The sequence below is a fragment of the Perognathus longimembris genome, unplaced genomic scaffold, assembly GCF_023159225.1.
Source record: "Perognathus longimembris pacificus isolate PPM17 unplaced genomic scaffold, ASM2315922v1 HiC_scaffold_5346, whole genome shotgun sequence".
Classification (NCBI taxonomy): Eukaryota; Metazoa; Chordata; class Mammalia; order Rodentia; family Heteromyidae; genus Perognathus; species Perognathus longimembris.
The window spans coordinates 278,124-301,166 of NW_025960763.1; the positions used below are offsets into that span (position 1 = coordinate 278,124).

The 23,043-nt window shown below is 42.9% G+C and overlaps 1 protein-coding gene and 1 long non-coding RNA gene across 2 annotated transcripts; both read right to left on the bottom strand.

The window, feature by feature from the left end:
* Nucleotides 1-4,942: 4,942 nt before the first annotated feature.
* On the bottom strand, nucleotides 4,943-6,259 carry LOC125345157. The gene is made up of 2 exons (XR_007209709.1): nucleotides 6,160-6,259; nucleotides 4,943-4,989 (listed from the first exon to the last, which is right to left on the bottom strand). It is a non-coding gene; the product is annotated as an uncharacterized LOC125345157 (long non-coding RNA).
* A 15,114-nt stretch (nucleotides 6,260-21,373) lies between these two features.
* Nucleotides 21,374-22,300, bottom strand: LOC125345151 (vomeronasal type-1 receptor 1-like). The gene has a single exon (XM_048337381.1). The coding sequence runs from the start codon at nucleotides 22,298-22,300 to the stop codon at nucleotides 21,374-21,376; it is 927 nt and encodes a 308-aa protein (XP_048193338.1).
* Nucleotides 22,301-23,043: the final 743 nt, after the last annotated feature.

The window sequence follows — 23,043 nt, forward strand, 5'->3', positions numbered from 1 at the left end:
TTTCCTTATTCCTTGTTTAGAGAACTAACAGTCAAAGATCATTAGGTCCCAATCCCTACATTGAAACTTTCTATAACTTTTTTTTTTTTAACTTCAGGGTCTTGCCTAAGCAAGTACATCAATTCTGAGGCACTCCCATGGCCCTTTTTGTCAGTTTCATATGCATTCCTCCAGAATACCTCTTATTACATAATCATTAGATAATTTAAAAATAAAAATGTATGCCAGGAACTGGATTCTCACACCTGTAATTCTAGCTACACAGAAGGCAGACATGTGAGAATGTCAGTTCCAAGCCAGCCTGACAAGAAAGTCCCTGACAGTCTTATTTCCAAAAAACTACTCAGAAAAGGCCAGAAGTGACCCTGTGGCTCAAAATGGTACAGTGCTAGCGGTGAGGAAAAAATCTCAGGTACAATGTTGGGGCCCTGAGTTCAAGTCCCACAATTGACCAATAATAATAATAATTTAGACCAAAGACTGATGTAAGATAAATCCAGGGGCTCACAACTGTAAGGCAGAATCTGGAGGATGCAGGTTTAAAGCCAGTCCAGGTAAACAGTTCATGAAATCCCACTTCAAGTACTAGCAAGGTGAGGTGGTGCACATCTGTCATCCCATCCATGTGAGAGGCTGAGACTGAGATTATTCATATAAGTGAGTCTGAGCAAACACATTTGCTAAGTTTCTCCCTCAACATTTTAGTTCCCATCTGTTGTCAGAAATACTTCAGGAAACACATAAAAGGAGTATGAGGGTGCTGGCTGACCTGGGAAAAAATACAAGGCTATATCTCACAGAGAAACAGAGTGAAAAAGAACTAGGGCCTGTGTCTAGTAGTAGAGTGCCTGCCCTAATGAGTTCAGAGCGTAGAGTCTAAATCCCAATGCTGCAAAAATAAAACTAGGATTCAACTGTAAAAGCTGATATAATGTATTGCATAATTTGTTTAACAAATTATAAAAAAGTGTTTTTAGAGCAGGAATAAAAAGCCTCAGTGACACGGGAATCACAGTTGATGAGCACAAAGGGGCTCAATACGGAGAAACCTGTACCTAGTAATACAGTAGAGTCCACCAGCCATAGGTCAGGCTTCCTACCTAAACCAACAAAAAGACTGCAAATGGCAGAGAGGCAGTAAAAGGAGACGAACATGCTCACCAGGGTCAGGATGGTGCACGTGGCCCTGGCCTTGTGGTCAGGTCCTCGGGAGGGAATGCTGCTATGGATGTGTCGGACCCTCTCTTTGTGTCTGTGCAGGACAAGGACCATGGAGACACTGGCCCAGATCATGAAAACCAAGCATATAGCATCAGTGGAAAACAAAAAGACTCCAATTAAGAAAGGCCCAAAGGATTGCAGTTGGCCTGTGGAGCAGAATCTATAACGCATAGGCAGAGCTGTGTTTTGGTTACGTCTTGGTCCACTCACTCTCACAGGCACAGAAACATTTACCAGGAGCTGCAGGATCCAGAACAGATAAGCAAAGAAGCCACAGTGTTTCTGGAATCTAGTGCTGATATTCAACCAAGAAGCTCTAGTGCAAAGTTTTGTGAACTGGAATCCACTCAGAAGACAGGTGATGTTAAGAGAAACCCCTCTGGCTACTCTGTAGAAATATGGAACAATTTTACATCCATATTATCCAGGAAGTGCTTCCATACCAAACCTGCCATCGTACGATGGATCCCCATGGATAAAACAACCAGGTTGTTGGCCAAGACCAGATGGTTGAGGATGGGGTCTGTGGGCTTTATTTTCTGTCCAGTGAGCAGAGTGTAGCTGTAAAAACAAAGGAGACAGGAGTTCCCCAGGACGCCTGCTGCAGTCTGAGTGAGGAAGACCATCCCCAATGCCATATCAGCCTGTGTCATCACTTTCATATCTAGGAAATAATTGGTTTTATTGTGAGACCAACAAAAAGCACGAAAACAAAATGAGAACAATTGCCACAGGCCAGACCCAGCATGAACAAGGATTCTGAAGGGCAAAGGGATTGATGATGATGGAAATGAAGAGAAGGCTAATGGCACAACTCTGTTTATTTTAGCAAAATCCTTAGCTGTATACACCTTCGATATTTGCCACAAGTTTGCATAATGTCCTCGGACCCACTGCGGGGGTTAGGGGTGTGTAGATAGCAGGCATCCTTCCTCATTCTATTCCAATCAATCCTTGTCTTCCATGCTACCTCAGATAAGAAAGCCCCCCAGGCCCAGAAGCTGAATGCTTCAAATAAGATATAGAACATAATTAGTAAGAAGCACTTCCCCCAAACAAAAGGGCAAAGATTTGCAGCCCTGATGGTTGGAGTCAATGGCTGTGGAGCTTTTGCTCACACCTTGCCAGCTCCTGGCACCCCAGGGTCTGCAACATCTCCCCCTGTTTTGTTTTTTAAATTGAGCAATTGCCTATCAGCCTGAACCTGGACTAAGGAACAGGTCATACATCTCAGGAGGAATGGCAGAGAAATAAAGACCAAAAGAATGAACAGGAAAATGCCTAAAGAATACCAAAAAGAGTGCTCTAACACATTTCCTGGGTAAAATCCCTGTAGATAATGGAAAACTGAGGCAGCTGAGTCTGTGGAGTCTGCCACTTGTAGGGTGGGGTGGTCAATATCATATATCTGTCCCTGAAGCTGCATCATTTCAAAGCTCAAATTATCATGGGACCACATTCCTAAAATATGACACTGGACATTGGTCCAAGTCACATTTCCATCATATTTAAGAGGGGCAACACAAATGTATTGATAATTAGCATGGCAAGTCATTTTTACCTGATTATTAACATACAGCATGGCTGTTTCCAAAGCATTCAGACATTCTGTGATCTTTTCATCTACTCCCGCCTGTGTCCCAAGGGGACCAGAAACATTTTTAGGCAAAGTATTAACATGCTGTGCTGTATGTATGGTTTGGGTAAGGGCCAAAGTGGAAGCAGTGGCACTAGCAATGAGAGTGATGGTAACAATAATGCTGGCAATCAATGTTCCCAAATATCTGTGGGAGCAGCTAAGAGCTTTGTGAACCTCAACAGCAAATTGGAGCCCTAAGTCACTATGCCATGGTTCCATCAACTTCACAGGCAACATAAGATAAGGGGGTTGCATAGTTACAAACACTATAACTGCTCCAGGATGTTTGAGATTACTTATGCAGTTAGTGAGAACACAATTATTCGTGCAAGAGGCATGAAACACATCCCCATACTTTACAACCACACCTGACCCAACCAGCAGCATGTCAGGATGCATAACACAAGCTTGCACAGTATATGACACAAAATCAGGGGATGGGATAGGTCCCTGGGATGAAGGCACAGGAAGGTAAGAGGCATTAGTCCAAGTAGGCCTCAGGGCAGCAGCCAGTCTCCAGATGTCAGGGTGAGCTTGTCCACGTGGGCTGACCAAGATGGTGGCCGGAAAGATCCCATTGATCATCTCATTCCTCTGGGACCAGTTCTGCAATGCAGAGTGGGGGACTCCCACCACTGGAAGAGTGGACAAGATGTCAAACCCACAGGCCCTCCATGGTGGCTGGTTATCGGCAGCTGCGGAAACCTCTGGGCATAGTGCAATCCAGGTGGGGTGAACAGCATCTCCTGCCAAAGCAACTCTAGAAGTGTTATGCATAAGCTTCATATTTTTCCATCTGAATATCTTTTCTCCCCTAAAAAAACCAAGGCCATAGTTTATCCCTGAATACCTTACAATACATGTACATTCTACCACATTAACACATAAATGCATGCTGTCCATGGACATGGAAATAGGCGGGCTAGCAGGCAGCCCAGTCCATTCTATTGGCTTAGAACATGGCTCCAGAAATCCAGCACTCTCTCCCCCAAAGAGCCCTGTGGCATTGGTGAACACTCTCATGGACGGCTCCTTCCATGACACTGGACCAGCAACAGGGGGTTCAAGCAAGTAGGCCCAGTGGACTTCAGCTGACACCTGGGCAAAAGTTATCAAGGCCAGCATAGCCATAAACATGGTTTCAGGCATGTGAGTCTTTTCTGCCTCTTCCACTGTCTCCTGACTCTTTGAGGTTAGGGCCTCTTTTTGCCCCCATGTTGTCAATGGAGCCCCCCAGCTGCAGGTTTGAGGCACATGCTCCTTCAAGCTCATTTTCTGGAATGACTGACGGAGTCTCAGCATGGACGAGGAGCCAGCCTGAAATCCACCTCAGTGCCTCCGCATCCTGTGAGAAAACACAAGCATATCCTTGGCCCCATGGGAAGAGGGAATTGGGACCATTCCAGACTCCTGTCAGAGAATCTTTCCATCACACCATTGTCGTGGGCATGGCAGCTCCCTCCCATCAGCGCGGCCTAGCAGTGAAGCCATCCAGGGAGACATTTAAGAAATTTAAAGCAAAAATAGATAGGGATACAATGGTATGTGGTGAAGCCTTCCGGGGAGCAAATTCCCCCTTTTTTATTTTTGAATTTCATTTTTTGAAGTAGCATGGGCTCAGTGCACAATGCCTAGTCCTTGAAGATTGTAGGGGATACCTGTGGTTAGAGTAATAGTTGTGAGCACAATGTTTTAAAGGCCTGAGAAGTATAGATAGGACCACTGTCAGTTTTAGTTTGTTGAAGCAAACCCATAAGCTGCAAATAAATGTGCAGCAACAGCTCTATTAGCCTCTTCTCTGTGACAGGAGGCAAAAAGCAATCCAGAGTAAGTGGCTACAGAAACAGGAACATAGGACAAGTGTCCAAAGGAGGGGACATGGGTCACATCCATTTGCCACAACTTCCAAGGCGAGAAACCCCATGGGTCAACTCAATGGGCACATTGACGAACTATAGCAGGGCTTTCTCATGTGTTAATCTAAACTGTCTACAAAGGGTAGCTGCATTTTGATCAATTTGTTTTGTTTTGTTTTGCCAGTCCTGGGGCTTGAACTTAGGGCCTAAGCACTGTTCTGGCTACTTTTTGCTCAAGGTTATCACTCTACCACTTGAGCCACAGCACCACTTCTGGATTTTTCTATATATGTGGTGCTGAGGAATCGAACCCAGGGCTTCATGTATACGAGGTGAGTACTCTTTACCAGTAGGCCGTATTCCCAACCCTTGATCAAATTTTTGATGGGTGTCACGTGTGGCATCAGCAGGACATTGAATAAGCACACTGAGTTAACTCATCAGCAAGGGCATTGCCATGTGTTAAAGGTCCAAGCAAAAGAGAATGAGCACGTATATGATAATAAATACAGGAGCTGTGTGCTGTAACAGTTCTTGCTGGAGGGAAGTAAAAAGGTGCAGCAGCTCCTCATCTGAAGTAAGAATAATGACATCCTGGATGCATAGTAAAACAGGAAACGTAAGTACAAAATTATAGCAAAGGAATGCTGCTGTAAAGTCAAGATGGTGACAAACAGCTCCACCCTTGTGCAGAAATGCTATTATACTGAACCTTTGTGGTGGAAGTCTGATGAGGGCATTGCAACATGAGCCCCACTTTTCCATTGTTAGACTCATCAATAAGCTCATTGGGAACATCAGCAATAGGCTTGGGGGAAATAAAGGAGCAGGCAGTAATACAGTGATCATCAGCAAACTATAATGATGGTGATGTGGGCAGTGAAAAAGTACCTGCCCAGGAAAATTGCCATTCCATGGAAGTTTGTAACAGGCTTTCAAACTCAGACCTAGTCATGTGCAGGCCTAATGCATCAGGCTCATGCCCAATCAACGAAATACAGTGCCTACTTCCCTTAGAAATAAGTGAGGAAATTAGAGCAATCAAGGGGATAATTAAACTCATGGAATGCAAAAAAACATCCATTCAATGGGAGCATCCTGCCAAAGAACAGCAATAGGAAATTTACTAAAATTTAAAATATATAAAACAATAGGTTGGGAATAATCTACATGAACAAGTTGGGGCTCACTAATTGCACCTTTAATAACTTCTAAGGCCTCAACTGGTTTAGGTGTAAGTTTTGTTGGAGAGCCTGGGGTAGAGTCTCCCTATAAAATCTAAAAAACCCCTAAAAAAGGGGTTGTAACTGCTTGGAAGTAATACTTTTTTGTTTTGTTTTATTTTGTTTTTCCAGTCCTGGGCCTTGGACTCAGGGCCTGAGCACTGTCCCTGGCTTCGTTTTGCTCAAGGCTAGCACTCTGCCACTTGAGCCACAGCGCCACTTCTGGCTGTTTTCTATATATGTGGTGCTGGGGAATCGAACCCAGAGCTTCATGTATAGGAGGCAAGCACTCTTGCCACTAGGCCATATTCCCAGCCCTGGAAGTAATTCTTAATGGAGGACGAATCCAATTAATATCCCCCAGTAACTTTTGAAAATCATTAAGAATTTGTAACTGTTCAGTCCTTATTTTTAGCTATTGGGGAATGACCCTCCTGCTGGAGATGTGATAACCTAAATATGAAAGGGGATGTTGTCTCTGAACTTTTTCAGGGGCCAAAATCAGGTTATATAGCCATAAGGACTGTTGCATATCCTGGAAAATACGATTAACTTGTTGCTCAGTGGATGCTTCAATTAGGATGCTTCAATTAGTCTATGTAATGAATAATATAGTCAGAGGGATATTTTTTACATATTGGCCGTATGGCCTTGTCCACATATAGCTGGCGTAACGTGGGGCTGTTGGTCATTCCTTGGGGCAGCACTGTACATTCATATCTATCGTAGGCCTGAATCATATTAATGCTGGGAACAGAAATGGCAATTTTTCTCCATCCCCTGGATAGAGAGGTACGGTTAAAAAAAAAAAAAAAAGGAATCTTTTAAATCCAATACCAATAGGGTAAAAGATAAGGGGAATAGCTGTTGGTGAGGACAAGCCAGGTTGTAAGGCGCCCATAGGAAACATAGCCTTGTTAACCTCCCTCAAGTCCTGGAGAAGTCTCCATTTTCCTGGTTTCTTTTTAATAATAAATATAGGGATGTTCCAGAAAGTAGTGGAAGGCTTAATATGGCCTTGTAACAATTGCTCGTGAACTAGAGCCTTGGCAGCTTCAAGTTTTTCCTCAGGTAAGTGCCACTGATCCACTGATCTTGAGGTTTTCCAACATATAGGTTCTGCATGTAAAGCTGCCATTATCAGTGGCCCTGTTGAAAACCCAAGCCTTGTCTGTTTGGGTTTGCAACAGGCTAGTAAGGTTCCAAACTTCCTTTCCCTTGCAGTCCCAGACCTGACATCCCATCATACCCTTGATTAAGCATTTGTTGAATAACAACTGGACTGGGACTGTGGATGTAAGCACCCATCTGAGACAGCACATCACGGCCCCCTAGATTTAGTGGAAGATCAGGTAAAACAAATGGTTGAAAAATGCCCGAATGACCCTCCTTGGTTAGCCACCGTAGTGTGGCAGAACTTTTTTTTAGTAACTTTGGACATGCCTATACCCTGCAGCAGGGTGAGGTTATCTTCTTTTGGCCAGGAAGGGGGCCACTGTACGCCAGATATAACAGAAGCATCAGCTGCGGTGTCAATTAGACCTATAAAAAGCTTCTCTCCTCTGTAATTCTCTGAAGCCAAAAGGCCTTATCTGTGGAGCCAAAGCCTCTATTTCCCGATGGGTTGAGGAAACTCATTAAAAAGAGGAACTAAAGGAAGTAAAATTAATTGGGCAATGGGAGTATATGCAGAAACAAGCAAGGTTCCTCTTTCCAGTCCAGCCATGATTTTAATTTTTCCTGCATAGTTTTTATCAATAATACAGGGAGGGGCTGGGGAGATAGCCTAGTGGCAAGAGTGCCTGCCTCGGATACACGAGGCCCTAGGTTCGATTCCCCAGCACCACATATACAGAAAATGGCCAGAAGGGGCGCTGTGGCTCAAGTGGCAGAGTGCTAGCCTTGAGCGGGAAGAAGCCAGGGACAGTGCTCAGGCCCGGAGTCCAAGGCTCAGGACTGGCAAAAAAAAAATAAAAATAAATAAATAAATAAATAAATAAATAAATAAAAATACAGGGAAAGACAATCCTTTCATAGTCCAGATGGACCTGCTCAATACTAACTCTACGGGGCTGGGAATATAGCCTAGTGGCAAGAGTGCTTGCCCCCTACACATGAAGCTATCGGTTCGATTCCCCAGCACCACATATATGGAAAACGGCCAGAAGGGGTGCTGTGGCTCAGGTGGCAGAGTGCTGGCCTTGAGCAGAAAGAGGCCAGGGACAGTGCTCAGGCCCTGAGTCCAAGGCCCAGGACTGGCCAAAAAAAAAAAAATACTAACTCTACTGTCCCAGGAGGCAAAGTCTTAAAAACATCATTTAGCCCCTGTCTGATCTTAGGCAACTGCTCAGTCCGGGCCCCAGAAGTAGGAAACATCCTCCAGGCTTTGGTTGCACATTTATTAATTTGCCATAATCAACTTTGGGGTAATTGATCTGTTGCTGAATATCAGAATAGTCACCTGCACCCACCAGCATGTCATAGGATACAGGGATGTTGGTGTAGTTATTGTATTTTGCCACCTGATCAGACCTTTCCATCCATTCTGCCTTCCATAACAAATAATCTCCCCCACTGAGGCAGGACTGAGCAATTGTCTTTCAATCCCCTGGGCATAAGGCCAGTCAGACCAAACTATCAATCAGGTATTACGTAAAAAGAGTAGTTGCCCCATATTGAGCAGTGGAAGTCCTAATTTCTTTCAGTTCCTTAAAATTTAAAATATACTGCCAGTTGCCTTTGTCTTGTAAAACAAGAAAAAGTTGGAAATCCCCAGTATCTACACACACACACACACACACACACTCCTTTGCAGTCAGTATAGCCTTTTGAACTCCACACACAGATGGAGAAGTTTGAATTAGGAGCGGGCAGTAGTTACCTTCCCCCTTCATCACAGGGAAGGTGGCTCTCACAGGGGCAGGCATGGGGAAGGGCCCGCGCCCTGGAGGGTCTTTTATTTATTTTTTTTTTTTACAGAGAGCATCAAAAGACTGACTCAGACTTTCTATACTTCTAACACTCTCACACTAGGATGGACAGCCCTCTCCCTTCTCCTCTGATACACAGAGGAGGGTTTCTTTATTTTTCTCCACAATGATTTTATAGAAATAACTTCAATCTACTGATCAGGATCCAGACTCGCTCTGGACATGTGGCACTGCAACAAGACTGCTAGCCAAGGGAGGAGAGAGGCCTGGGACTCTCAACACACATTTTTCCTAACAATAAAAGACATGGGCCACATTCTAACCCCCCACAGCACAAACATTTTACAGAAAAGATACTTCAGCGTTTTCTGACATGAGTTACATTTAGTACTGTCACTTACCTGAAAAGAATAGCTGCTGACCCAGTAGGAATTTGCTGTAAGGACAAGAGGAGCAGAGGCAGTAGTCACAGTGCATATACTCACCCACTGAAGCCCCAGATGAAGGCTCAGGATTGCATGATCTCATTTACTTTGTGGACGTGATCATCGTGTCACCTGGAAGTGCAGTGACAGTGTCTTCATGGGGAACAGAGTTTCCCTGTGACAAACACTGGTGAATTGTGTATACTCATGAGCACCACTAAACTTTCACAAAAACTTCCAAGAGATGAGCCCATATGGGAAAGCAAGTCCAGGGAATATGCAGAAACTTTTAAAGATGATCTCATTTATAATGAGTAGAAGAAAAGGAAATTTATTGTATAAGAGTGTGAAACTAACCAAATGGATCTGGTGAATTTTTAGGGTGTTTTGTTTCTCTTGTCTCCAAGATGCAATTTCTTTCATTAGCAAAGCATTAAGTTAAAAAGAAAAGGAAAACGAAAAAAAAAATGAGTGTCTGTGGCTCAAGAATGTGATCTTAACTAGTAAGGAGTCTTGAGATCTGGGGATGTGGCTAAAAGCCAGCCTAGACACAAAGTCTGAAAGACTGTTATCTGCACAAACTCAAACACACACAGTCTCTCATATGCATAATTACCTACATTTGAATCACCACATTCAAATTATGTGTATTGTAGGAACTGTTTCCAGTCATTTAATAAAATTAAAACTTGTGAAATATATACTAGTTTTTGGTTCAATATCAACTAAGTCACCTTCCGGTAGGACTGTTCATCTTGTGCATGAGGTCATACTCCTATTGAGTCTATCATACTTTCAGGACAAAGAAGAAATACTGCGCTGGCCCTGCATTATATTTAGGCACCAGCAGTTACAGAGGTTACTAATTAACCTGTCACTATGTCTCCTGGTCCATGCCAAACATGGTGGATTTATTCAGATCTCTGAAATCCCCATCTTCCAAGTGACAGGTCATTCTCGTTTATCTCATGATGCCGGATCTAAATGTGTTTGAAGTTAGTATGTTTTCAGGTGTCCATTTAAAAACAACAACTAGTAATAACATTTTGTTTTTGTACTAAATATTGAACTTGATTTCCAAGTTTAGTACTTCAACTCATTACATTTACTCAGCATGTTGTAAAATATCTCAGTGAGGAAACACAGAAGCCACACATTGAGAGAACCAGGAATCTTTTTGAAGAGCCAGAGAGTGCAGGGGACTCCTGTCACAAAGACCTGCAACCCCTGGAATACACTGAACACTGTCAGAAAATTGAGCCATGATTGATTGTTTTGTTTAGTTTTCTCTTGTATTCCCTTCCTGTGGTTGTATTCCTGCTACCACTATATCTCATCTGAATACCCTGGATACTGTTTATACGGGTACTAGAACTGGGGAAGGTAAAGGGAATACCAAAATTGAAAGACAAAGGATAAAAAGACAAACCATTCCAAAAGCAATACTTGCAAAACAATTTGGTGTAAATCAACTGCACAACTCGGGGGGAGAGGATAAGGGGGAAGGGGGTGGAAATGAGGGGGGAGGTAACAAGTTGGACAAATGTACTCACTGCCTTACATATGAATCTGTAACCCCTCTGTACCACACTTTGACAATAAAGAAAAGAGTTTAATTTAAAAAAAAAAAAAAGTAAATTGAGCCATGAGAGGAGAGGAAAGAAAGAGCAGCAAAACAATTCCAACAACCGAGATCCACACCAATAGGCAGCTGAAATGGAACACCATAGTGACTGCAGGACAGACAGGAGACAGGAGACACAGCACAAGAGGCATAGCATAGGGGGCCTGAGCTGGTCAGGGCCTAAATAGGGGCGGGGGCACAGGGCAGGGGCACAAGAAACTCAGGTTTCCCAAGTTTAGGGCACTGGACTCACAAGTCCAGGAATCTATTGACAAAGTCTCTGCTTCTGGCTCTAGAAATTCAGGCATGCATGCCCATCACCAAGAGGACAAAATAGCTCCAATTCCCTATTCACCATGTGGCCAAGATGGTGCCTGTTAGATCAGCATCTCTTCTTTATTCCACACTGGATTTATGTACATGAAAGCAAATCACTGATTTCTCAGTGAGAGGTCTGCATTCAGCCCTTAGCAGTATTCCTAACCAAGTTACTTTAACCAAAGTTTACAAGAGGCTCTTCTGTACTACACCTGTTCCATTAGCCTGAAAAAACATAACCAGTAATCCTTTCCCAGGTCTGACTTGGTAAGATTTACAAATCTAGATACTGCAGAGAGAATATCACACAAGTTCTGAGTCCAGAAGATCCAAAGGAGCCATCCAAGAGACATCAGCTCTGTGTGATGGAGCCAGGCATGGGTGCCATCTACTTTCAGGATGATAAGTAGAGTCACTTTCTGATGGCTGTCAGCCATGCTTCCCAATCTTCTTAACCCAAAATGAATGTGCAAGATGGAACGAAAGGGCTGCATCCACCTCCTGCTGGGCTACCTCTAAGTTCTGGAACCAGACTACAGTTGAGGACACTTTTTTAACTTAACCTAAGGCAGGAGCCTGACTTTAGGGAAATCTCCCAGTATTCTCCTGGTGGCTTTTTCCCAGTACCTAGGCTTGGCTAGCAGAGCCCCCACTGGTTTTCTAGGCAGTGGCCCAAGGCCAATTACCAGGGTGACAACTTTTGTTAAGTAGATTTTCTCCAAATAAGGCTAGGATTTCCTGGGCAGACATAAAGGCTTTGGGCCTGGACTACATGCCTCCTTGTACCTACCTTGCCTCATTTTCCCAGAAATGTCTTTGGTACCTTGACCTTACAGAGAATTGATGGATGAAGTTGCATTTCCTCAAACTTGTTCAAGCTGACTCAGGGACAGTAGCACTACCTAACAACAGCCCCAAAGCCTCAGGGTATTTTACCAAGGGGTTATCTATCAGACATGATCAGGAACAATACTTTTACTCCAAACTGGAAAGTATATACAACATTTAACTTTTAACAACTGCACAGTCTTTTTCTTGGGCTACACTATGCAGCCCATTCAGCACTCTTGTTTGCAAAAGCACTTTCCTGGGTGCCTGGGGAGCCTGTTCTTTGCTGAGCCTTACTATGCATAGCAAACCCAGTGAAGGTCCCTAGGGACTCCATCTCATGTCCATTTGGCTACAAACCTCTTTGCTTGAATTGATGAATTTATGTGGCTAGTGCCAGCCTAAAACTCACTTCCAATAAGGTCTTTGAGTAGATACAGGAGGCTGGGGTTTTAAACTACTACCCCATTTGGAGTCTTAGCTACCCACTATAACAGATTATTGACAGGCAGCCAAGGGTGTAACTTCCTGCCCGTAAGGAAGTAGACCAACATGGGCATTAGATAGGTATGCTCAGAAACTAAATTCTTGTTACCTTCAGACTCTGATTAATTTTGAAGGGCCAAGCACACGTGACTAAAGGATATGACTCCATCTCCTCTTATCTGACCAGTGACTTCCAACTGCCTCTGAATGCTCCATTGTCATCAGGACAGGCTTCTGTCCCAGGAGTGGCTTTTCCAGGCTAGAATTCTGTCTCTACTGGCAATTCCCTCTGGGAGTTTCTGGACTTGAACTCAGGGCCTGGGCCTTGTCCCTGAGCTCACTAGCTCAAGGCCAGTGCTCTACCACTTTCAGCCTGAGCTCACTCTTCCAGCTCTCTGTTGGTCAAGTAGAGATGAGAAACTCACAGGGACTTTTCTCTACCTTGCCTGGCTTTGAACCACAGTCCTCAGATCAAATGAGTCTTTGTCAAAAGCCCTGATACTCAAATTGAATCAATTAGGAGATCACTGGAACTATTATTTTAAGCATGGCTTACCTGGAATTGACTATGAGCCAAAGTTACATCTGACAAAATTGTAAGAGACACCTCTAGTCAACTGTGGGCCTGCCTGTAATGTTACAGAATACTTCTAATGGCTGAAATTAAATAATAATTAAACAATCATTTTGATATTGCTAATTTCTTCTTTGTCCATTTTGAAAAATATTTAGGATAATTTTACTCCCCAGATACTTTTCCATCCAGGGAGCCATTTCTGATTTTCTTTCCAATGCCCTCTTTCTATCAGTTTCACACTGATTGTTACAGCATACATTTTATTATACAATCATTTAATACTTTTAAGAATAAAAATTTGGTGTTGGGAATATGTCTTAGTGATAGAGTGCTTGCTTTGCATGCATGAAGCCCTGGGTTTGGTTCCTCAGCATCACAAACACAATAACAAAACAAAAGAATCAGAAGTGGAGTTGTGGTTCAAGTGGTAGAGTGCTATCCTTGAGCAAAAAGAAGCCGGGGACAGTGGTCAGGCCCTGAGTCCAATCCCCAGGACTGGCAAAAAATAAAAAATAAAAGGATAAAAATTTATTTGAGTGCTGGTGGCTTACACATGTAATCCTAGCTTCTCAAGAGGCTCGAGTCAAAGCCAGCCTGGGGTGAGAAAGTGCTAGAGATTCTTTTCTTTTGTTTTTGCCAGTCCTGGGGCTTGGACTCATGGCCTGTGCACTGTCCCTGGCTTCTGTTTGCTTAAGTATAGCACTCTGATACTTGAGTCATAGTCCCACTTTTGGCTTTTTCTATATATGTGGTGCTGAGGAATCATTTTCAGGCTTCATGTATGCAAGGCAAGCACTCTACCACTAGGCCATATTCCCAGCCCAAGAAATTAATATTTGCACCAAATCACAGAAAACTGGAAATTGAGCTGTTGTTCAAAACAGTAGAGCAAAGGAACTGATGGATAGCACCCCAGCCCTGAGTTCAATTCAGATGACTCACAAAAAAATAATAATGGTAATAATAATAATTTGAATGAAAAATTAATCCAACATGGATACAGTGGTTTATATCCGTAAGGTTGAATCAGGAGGATATAGGTTCAAGGTCAGCCCACATAAACAGTTTATAAGACCCCCATCTCAACTACTACTAGGTACAATGTCATATCCTTTAATGTGGGAGGCTGAGATTGGGATGGTTGCAGTTATCTGTCAGCCAGGGACAAAACATTTCTTAAGCTCTATCTCAACGAAACATACATCAGCACAAGAAATGTATCCAATCCCTATCGTATGAAACTGTAAGCTCTCTGTACATCAATTTGATAATAAAAATTTGAAGAAAAAAAATACATCAGCATCTTGGTCCACATGTCATCTCAGATACTTCAGGATACATTTAGTAAGAATATTAGCGTGCAGGCTGACCTGGGTAAAACAAAAGGCTTTATCTAAAAAATAACCACAGAGCAAAAGAATAAGAGCAAGTCCTAAGTAGTACAGCCTCTGTCCTAGGGAGTGCAGAGCATAGAGTCAGAATGCCAGTTCTTTAAGAAAAAACACAACAATGATCCAACTGTAAAATCTGATGTGATGTAATCATTTAAGAAAATTGTGAAAACATGTTTTGGGTGAAGACAAAAAAAACTGAGTGACATGGGTGTCTCTGCTGCTGAGCATCAAAGGGCTCAGTGCTGAGAAACACAGGTCCAGTAACACAGCAGTGGTCATCAGTCACAGGCCTGGCTTCCTAAGTAGACTCAACCAAAGAATGAAGTATGCAGACGCAGTAGAAGGAGATGAACGTGCTCTCCAGGGGAATGGTGGTGAGATGGGTCCTAGTCTTATGGTCAGGTGGTTGGAAGAGAATGCAGCTGTGAATGTGTCAGACCGCCACTGAGGCACATCATGGAAACCAAGCATATAATATCAATGGAAAAGAATAAGACTGCATGGACTAAAGTGGCCAGCATTTGAGTTGGGAATGAGGAGCAGGATCTATAACACATATGCAGAGTGGCATTTTGTGTATGTCTTGATCCAATCCATCTCAGAGACACATAAACATTTACCAGGAGCTGCAGGATCCAGAAAAGGGAACCATAGAAACCTAAGCACTTGGGGAATCTAGTGCTGATCTTCAACCAAGAATTCCTACTGCAAAGCTTTATGGCCTGGAAGCCACTCAGAAGACAGGTGGTGTTAGGCAAAACCCATCTAGCTACTCTAAAGAAATACAAAACAACTTGATATCTGGAGTTATTCTTGAAATACTTCCATCCAAAACCTGCCATTGTCTGAGGAATCTCTCTGCATGAAATACCCAGTAGCTGGCAAGGAGAAGACCGTTGAGAATGGTGTGTGTGGGCTTCACCTTCTGTCCAGTGAGCAGGGAGTCGCTGTAAAAACAAAGGAGACAGGGGCTGGGAATGTGGCTTAGTGGTAGAGTGCTTGCCTAGCATGCATGAAGCCCTGGATCTGATTCCTTAGCACCACATGAACAGAAAAAGCCAGAAGGGCACTGTGGCTCAAGGGACACAGAGGGAGCTTTGAGCAAAAAGAAGCCAGGGACAGGGCTAAGACCTTGAGTCCCAAGCCCTAGGACTGGCAAAAAAAAAGGTGACAGATGTTCCCCAGGATCCCTGCTGCAGTCTGAGTAAAGAAGGCAACCCCCATTCCATGTCAGCTTGGCTCACCACTTCCATATCTAGGAAACTATTGATTTTATTGTGGGATCAAAAATAGCATGAAAACATTATGAACATGATAGCTTCTGAGTGTTGGTGATTCACACCTGTAATCCTAGCTACTCAGGAGACTGAGAACTAAGGAATGTGATTCCAGATATCAGGATTCATGTTGGAAGCCAGTCCAGGCAGGAAAAAAACCCCATGGGACTTTTCTCTCCAATTAACCACTGGAAAACTGAAAGTGGTGCTGTGGCTCAAAGTGGTAGAGAGCTAGTCTTGTGCAACAGAGCTCACACTTCACCCAGGACTTAGTTGAAGCCCCATGACCAACAAAGAAAGAAAGTGCTAGGCAAGCCAGGCACCAGCTGGGATGTAGCTCAGTGGCAAAGTGCTTGCCTAGCAAGTGCAACATTGGAGGTAGGATTGCCAGTACCACACGTAAAAAAAAAAAAAAAGGGACAAAAAATACAGTTAAGAACAGACCTGAAGACCAATGGAACAGAATTCAAGACCCAGAAATGAACCCACAGAACTACGCCTACATAATCTTTGATAAAGGAGCTATAACAATGGTTTGGAAGAAAGATAGCCTCTTTAACAAATGGTGCTGGCAAAACTGGCTCAACAAATGCAACAAACTAAAACTAGATCCTTATATATCACCCTGCACCAAAATCAATTCCAAATGGACTAAAGACCTCGAAATCAAAACAGACACCCTGAAAACACTAAAGGAAGGAGTAGGAGAAACACTTGGGCTCCTTGGCGCAGGACGGAACTTCCTTAACAAAGACCCAGAAAGGATACAAATCAAAGAAAGGTTGGACAAATGGGACTGCATCAAACTGCAGAGCTTCTGCATGGCAAAGGACATAGCTCACAAGATGAACAGAAAGCCCACAGACTGGGAGAAGATCTTTACCGGCCATTCAACGCACAAAGGCCTCATATCTAAAATATATGCAGAACTAAAAAAATTACCTTCCTCCAAAACAAAACCGCAAAGAACCAATAGCCCCCTCATCAAGTGGGCTAAAAACTTAAAAAGAGACTTCTCTGATGAGGAAATGAGGATGGCCAAGCGACATATGAAAAAGTGCTCTACATCACTGGCCATAAAAGAAATGCAAATCAAAACAACATTGAGATTCCATCTCACCCCAGTAAGAATGTCATATATCAAGAAAACTAACAATAACAATTGTTGGAGGGGATGTGGCCCAAAGGGAACCCTACTTCGTTGTTGGTGGGAATGTAAACTGGTTCAGCCACTCTGGAAAGCAGTATGGAGATTCCTCAGAGGGCTAAATATAGAACTCCCCTATGACCCAGCAACCCCACTTTTGGGTATCTATCCAAAAAACCACAAACAAAATCACAGTAAAACCACCAGCACAACAATGTTCATCGCAGCTCAATTTGTCATAGCTAGAATCTGGAACCAACCCAGATGCCCCTCAGTAGACGAATGGATCAGGAAAATGTGGTACATATACACAATTGAATTTTATGCCTCTATCAGAAAGAATGACATTGCCCCATTTGTAAGGAAATGGAAGGACTTGGAAAAAATTATACTAAATGAAGTGAGCCATACCCAAAGAAACATGGACTCTATGGTCTCCCTTACTGGGAATTATTAGCACAGGTTTAGGCAAGTCACAGCAGAGGATCACAAGAGCCCAATAGCTATACCCTTATGATCACATAAGATGATGCTAAGTGAAATGAACTCCATGTTATGGAAACGATTGTTATATCACAGTTGTAACTACTTTCAACGTCCCATGTGTATCTGTAGCTTCTACTTTTGATGATGCTCTTGTATCACCTTCCTGTGGTTGTATCTACACTATCTCTGTAATCTTATCTGAGTATATTGGAAACCGTCTATCCTGGTATTAGAACTAGGAAATTGAAAGGGAATACCAAAATCAAGAGACACAGGGTAAAAAAAAAGACAAACAATTACAAAAGCAATACTTGCAAAACTGTTTGGTGTAAATGAACTGAACACCTCCTAGGGGAAAGGGAAAGGGGGAGCAGGGAGGGGGAATGAGGGATGATGTAACAAACAGTACAAGAAATGTATCCAATGCCTAACATATGAAACTGTAACCTCTCTGTTTGATAATAAAAATTTGAAGAAAAAGAAACACTATAAGGAACCATATTGTGAATTTTTTTAAATACAGTTAAAAATATAGACATGGATTAGATCATTTGAGCAGACAATGCTCTTCCCTGAGCACACAAAGCTGTATGGTCTCTAGGATATGAAGACACGTGGAGCTGATCTACCACTGCTAAGCAAGAGAGGAGTAAGGCTTATGACTCTCAACACACATTTTTCATAAAAATACAAGATACATGCCACATTCTAACTGCCAACAATATAAATATTTTACAGACAAGTTATTTCTGCATTTTCTTGTAGGAGTTACATTTAATACTTTCACTTACCTGAAAATAAATAGCTGCTGACAGAGTAGGAGTTTGCTGTCAGGACAAAAGGCGCAAAGTCAGTAGTAACAGCTTGTATGCTCAGCCACTGAGCCCCAACCTAAAGGCTCAGGATTGCATGATCTCATCTCCTTTGTGGACATGATCGTCATGTAACCTGGAAGTGCAGTGATAGAGTGTGCATGGGGAACAGAGTTTCCCTGTGACAAACACTGATGATTTGTGTATCCTGATGAGCACTGCTAAACTTTCACAATGACTTCCAGCAGATGAGACCACATGGTAAAGAAAGTCCAGGGAATATGGGGAATCTTTTGAAGATGATCTCATTGGAAGTGAGTAGAGGAAAATGAAATCTCTTCTATAAGATCATGAAACTGAGCCATATGGCTTTGGTGAATACTTGGGGATTTTTATTTCTCTTGTCTCTAAAATGAAAACTCAACCCTTAACAAAGCCTTATGTTTCAAAGGAAAGGTGGGGCACCCTTGGCTCTTGCCTGTAATCTTAGCTACTTAGCACACTCAGATCTGAGAATCCCACTTCAAAGTCAGCCCTGGTAGGAAAGTCTATGAGACTGTTATCTGCAAGAGATTACTCAGAAAAAGCCAGAAGTGGTGCTGTGGCAGAAGTGCTAGCTTCTGCTAGAGCACTAGCCTTGAGCCAAAGTAGCTCAGAGACAGCAATCAGACCCTGAGTTCAATCCAAAGACCACAAAAATAATAATAAAAAATTGACTCAAGAAAAAGCAGGAAAATTGAATATCTATCAGAAGAGTGATTGCATCTCGAGTCAAAAGGAATCCAATACAGAAAAGCCCACACACATTCACAAACACAGAGTTCTTTACTCGTATTTGATTTTTTTTTTTTTTTTTTTTTTTTTTTTTGGCCAGTCCTGGGCCTTGGACTCAGGGCCTGAGCACTGTCCCTGGCTTCTTCCCGCTCAAGGCTAGCACTCCGCCACTTGAGCCACAGCGCCGCTTCTGGCCGTTTTCTGTATAATACTGTGGTGCTGGGCAATCGAACCTAGGGCCTCGTGTATCCGAGGCAGGCACTCTTGCCACTAGGCTATATCCCCAGCCCCCTTTACTGGTATTTGAATGACCACAATGATATCATATATATTTTAGTAACAAATTATAGTAATTCAATAAAACAGAAACTTGAGGGGCTGGGATGTGGCTCTGTGGCAAAGCACTTGCTTAGCAAGTGTAACATCCTGGGTTCAATCCCCAGTACCAAAAAAGAAAAAGACAAAAAAAAAAAAAAGCCCACAAAACTATAACTTGTGAAAACATTGTCAAATGCATATGATATTTCAGTTGACAATCAACTAAATCATATTTTGGTAGACCTGTTGGTATTGTGCATGAGATCAGAACTCATACTGAATCTCTAATACTTTTAGGACAAAGATGGATTTCTGGACTGGTCCCCATTACATTTATGAGCCAGTAGTTACACAAGTCTTCTGCTTGACCTGCCATTATGTCTCGTGGTCCATGTCAAGCATGGTAGATTTCTTCAGAACTCTGAAATCCACATTGCAGATTGTTCTAGACTACTCTTCTTTACCTTAAGATATTGGGAATAAATATGTTTGAAGATAATATATATTCAGGTACCTATCTGAAAGACCAACAAATGATAGATTTTTTGTGCTAAATATTGAAGTTTATTTCTAAGTTTAATATTTCCACTCATTACATTTGCTCGACACAATTCACTAGGTAATGAAGAAAAGTTAAGTGTAAATCTTGGAAAATAGGGTAAAAAGATTCATCTTCTGGAACCTCTGTTACTGATAGTTAGACAGTAATTGTACCTTTCTTATTCCTTGTTTGTTTAGTGAACTAACAGTGAAAGATCATTAGGCCACAATAACTACATTGAAACTTTCTATAACTTTATTTGATTTGAACTTCAGGGTCTTGGCTAGGCAAGTACATCAATTCTGAGGTACTCACATGGCCTCTTTTTATCAGTTTCACACAGATTCCTCCAGAATACCTTTTATTATATAATCATTTCATAATTTTGAAAATTAAAAAGTATGCCAGGCACCAGTTTTTCACACCTGTAATCCTAGCTACACAGGAGCTCACATGTGAGAATTTCAGATCAAAGCCACCCTGACAGTAAAGTCCCTGACATTCTTACCTCCAATACACTACTGCAAAAAGGCCAGATGTGGTGCTGTGTTTCCAATGATAGAGCACTAGCCGTGAGCCAAAGAACTCAGGGACAGGGCTGGGGATATGGCCTAGTGGCAAGAGTGCTTGCCTCCTATACATGAGGCCCTGGGTTCGATTCCCCAGCACCACATACACAGAAAACGGCCAGAAGCGGCGCTGTGGCTCAAGTGGCAGAGTGCTAGCCTTGAGCGGGAAGAAGCCAGGGACAGCGTTCAGGCCCTGAGTCCAAGCCTCAGGAATGGCCAAAAAAAAAAAAAAAAGAACTCAGGGACAATATCTGGACCCTGAGTTCAAGTTCCAAAATGAAAAAGAAGGAAGAAGAGGAGGGGGAGAGGAGGAAGAAGAGGAGGTGGGAGGAGGAGGAGGAGGAGGAGGAGGAGGAGGAGGAGGAGGAGGAGGAGGAGGAGGAGGAGGAGGAGGAGGAGGAGGAGGAGAAGGAGAAGGGGAAGAAGAAGGAGGAGAAGAAGAAGAAGAAGAAGAAGAAGAAGAAGAAGAAGAAGAAGAAGAAGAAGAAGAAGAAGAAGAAGAAGAAGAAGAAGAAGAAGAAGAAGTAGTGGTGGAAGTGGTGTAAGATAAATGCAGTAGCAAGGTAGGGTGGTGCATGCCTGTCATCCTATACCTGTTAAAGGCTGAGATTAGGATGGTTCATAAAACTGAGCCTGAACAATAAATTCCTAAGAGTCTATCTCAACAACAACAAAAAAAACTCAACATTTTAATTCACATCTGTTGTTACAGATGCTTCAGGAGACATATAAAAGGAATATGAGGGTGCTGGCTGACCTGGGAAAAATGCAAGGCTATGTCTCAAAAAGAACCAGAGGTATAAAGAAGCAGAGCCTGTGTCTAGTAGTAGAGTGCCTGCCCTAGTGAGTTCAGAGCACATAGTCTCAATCCTAATGCTGCAAAAATAAAACTAGGATCCAACTGTGAAAGCTGATGCGATGTATTGCCTTAACCAAATAATGAAAATGCTTTTTTAGAGCAGGAATAAAAACCCTGAGTGACACGGGAATCACGGCTGATGAGCACAAAGGGGCTCAGTACAGAGAAACCTGTACTCAGGAACACATTAGAGTCCACCAGCCATAGGTCAGGCTTCCTACTGAAACCAACAAAAAGACTGCAAATGGCAGACAGGCAGTAGAAGGAGACGAACATGCTCACCAGGGTCAGGATGGTGCGCGTGGCCCTGGTCTCATGGTCAGGTCTTCGGGAGGGAATGCGGCTATGGATGTGTCGCACCCTCTCCTTGTGTCTGTGCAGGACAAGGACCATGGAGCCACTGGCCCAGATCATGAAAACCAAGCATACAACATCAATGGAAAACAAAAAGAATACAATTAAGAAAGGTCCAAAGGATTGCGGTTGGCCTGTGGAGCAGAATCTATAACGCATAGGCAGAGTTAGGTTTTGGTTATGTCTTGGTCCAGTCACTCTCACAGGCACAGAAACATTTACCAGAAACTGCAGGATCCACAAAAGAGAACAATATAAGCCAAAGCATTTGGGGAGTCTAGTGCTGATCGTCAACCAAGAATTTCGACTACAAAGCTTTATCACCTGGAAGCCACTCAGAAGACAGGTGATGTTAAGAGAAACCCCTCTGGCTACTCTGTGGAAATATGGAACAATTTTACATCCGGTATCATCCAGGAAGTGCTTCCATCCAAAACCTGCCAGCATGCGATGGATCCCCATGGATAAAACAACCAAGTTGTTGGCCAAGACCAGGTGGTTGAGGATGGGGTCTGTAGGCCTCACCTTCTGTCCAGTGAGCAGGGTGTAGCTATAAAAACAAAGGAGAAAGGAGTTCCCCAGGACACCTGCTGCAGTCTGAGTGAGGAAGACAATCCCCATTGCCATGTCAGCCTGTGTCATCACTCTCATATCTAGGAAACAATTGGTTTTATAGTGAGAAAAAAAATAGCATGACAAAGAAAATGAGTATAAACATGCTAGTGAAGCCAGGAGCCTGAGGATCTCAGTTTGCAGCCAGCCAGGGCAGACATGTTCCTGTCAGACTCTCATCTCCAATTAATCACTCAAAAACAGGACACTGTGGCTCAAGTGGCAGAGGACTAGTCTTGAACACAAACACGCTCCGGGAAAGCACCTAGGCCTGAGTTCAAGCCCAACAACCAACAACAGCAAGAAAAGAATTACCTGAAATGGTATGTGATTTAATAGCATGATTAGTGATCCATACAAATACTTGACAGAATGGTGAGACATCAACCAACATCTTGCCTATAAGGAAAATTGCTGGGTTTTTTTCAGTAGTTGGGCCTCCACACTGTCCCTGAGCTCTTCAGCTCAAGGCTAGGGCTCTCCCACATTGAGCCACAGCTCCACTTCTAGTTTTTCTGGTAGTGAACTGCAGATAAGAGTCTCATGGACTTTCCTGCCAGGCTAGTTCAAACCAGGAGCCTCAGAACTCAGCCTCCTGAGTAGTTATAATTACAGGCCACCCTGAGCTCAACAAGGAACATGATTTCTTAAAATAAAGAGGATTATCTTAGGTAAAAGCAAATAAAATTTTGTAAAGGAAAATTTAATTAGAAGTAACATGGAAAGAAAAGTACAGTGGAAGGGGTAACAAATTTGACAAGAAATGTACTCAC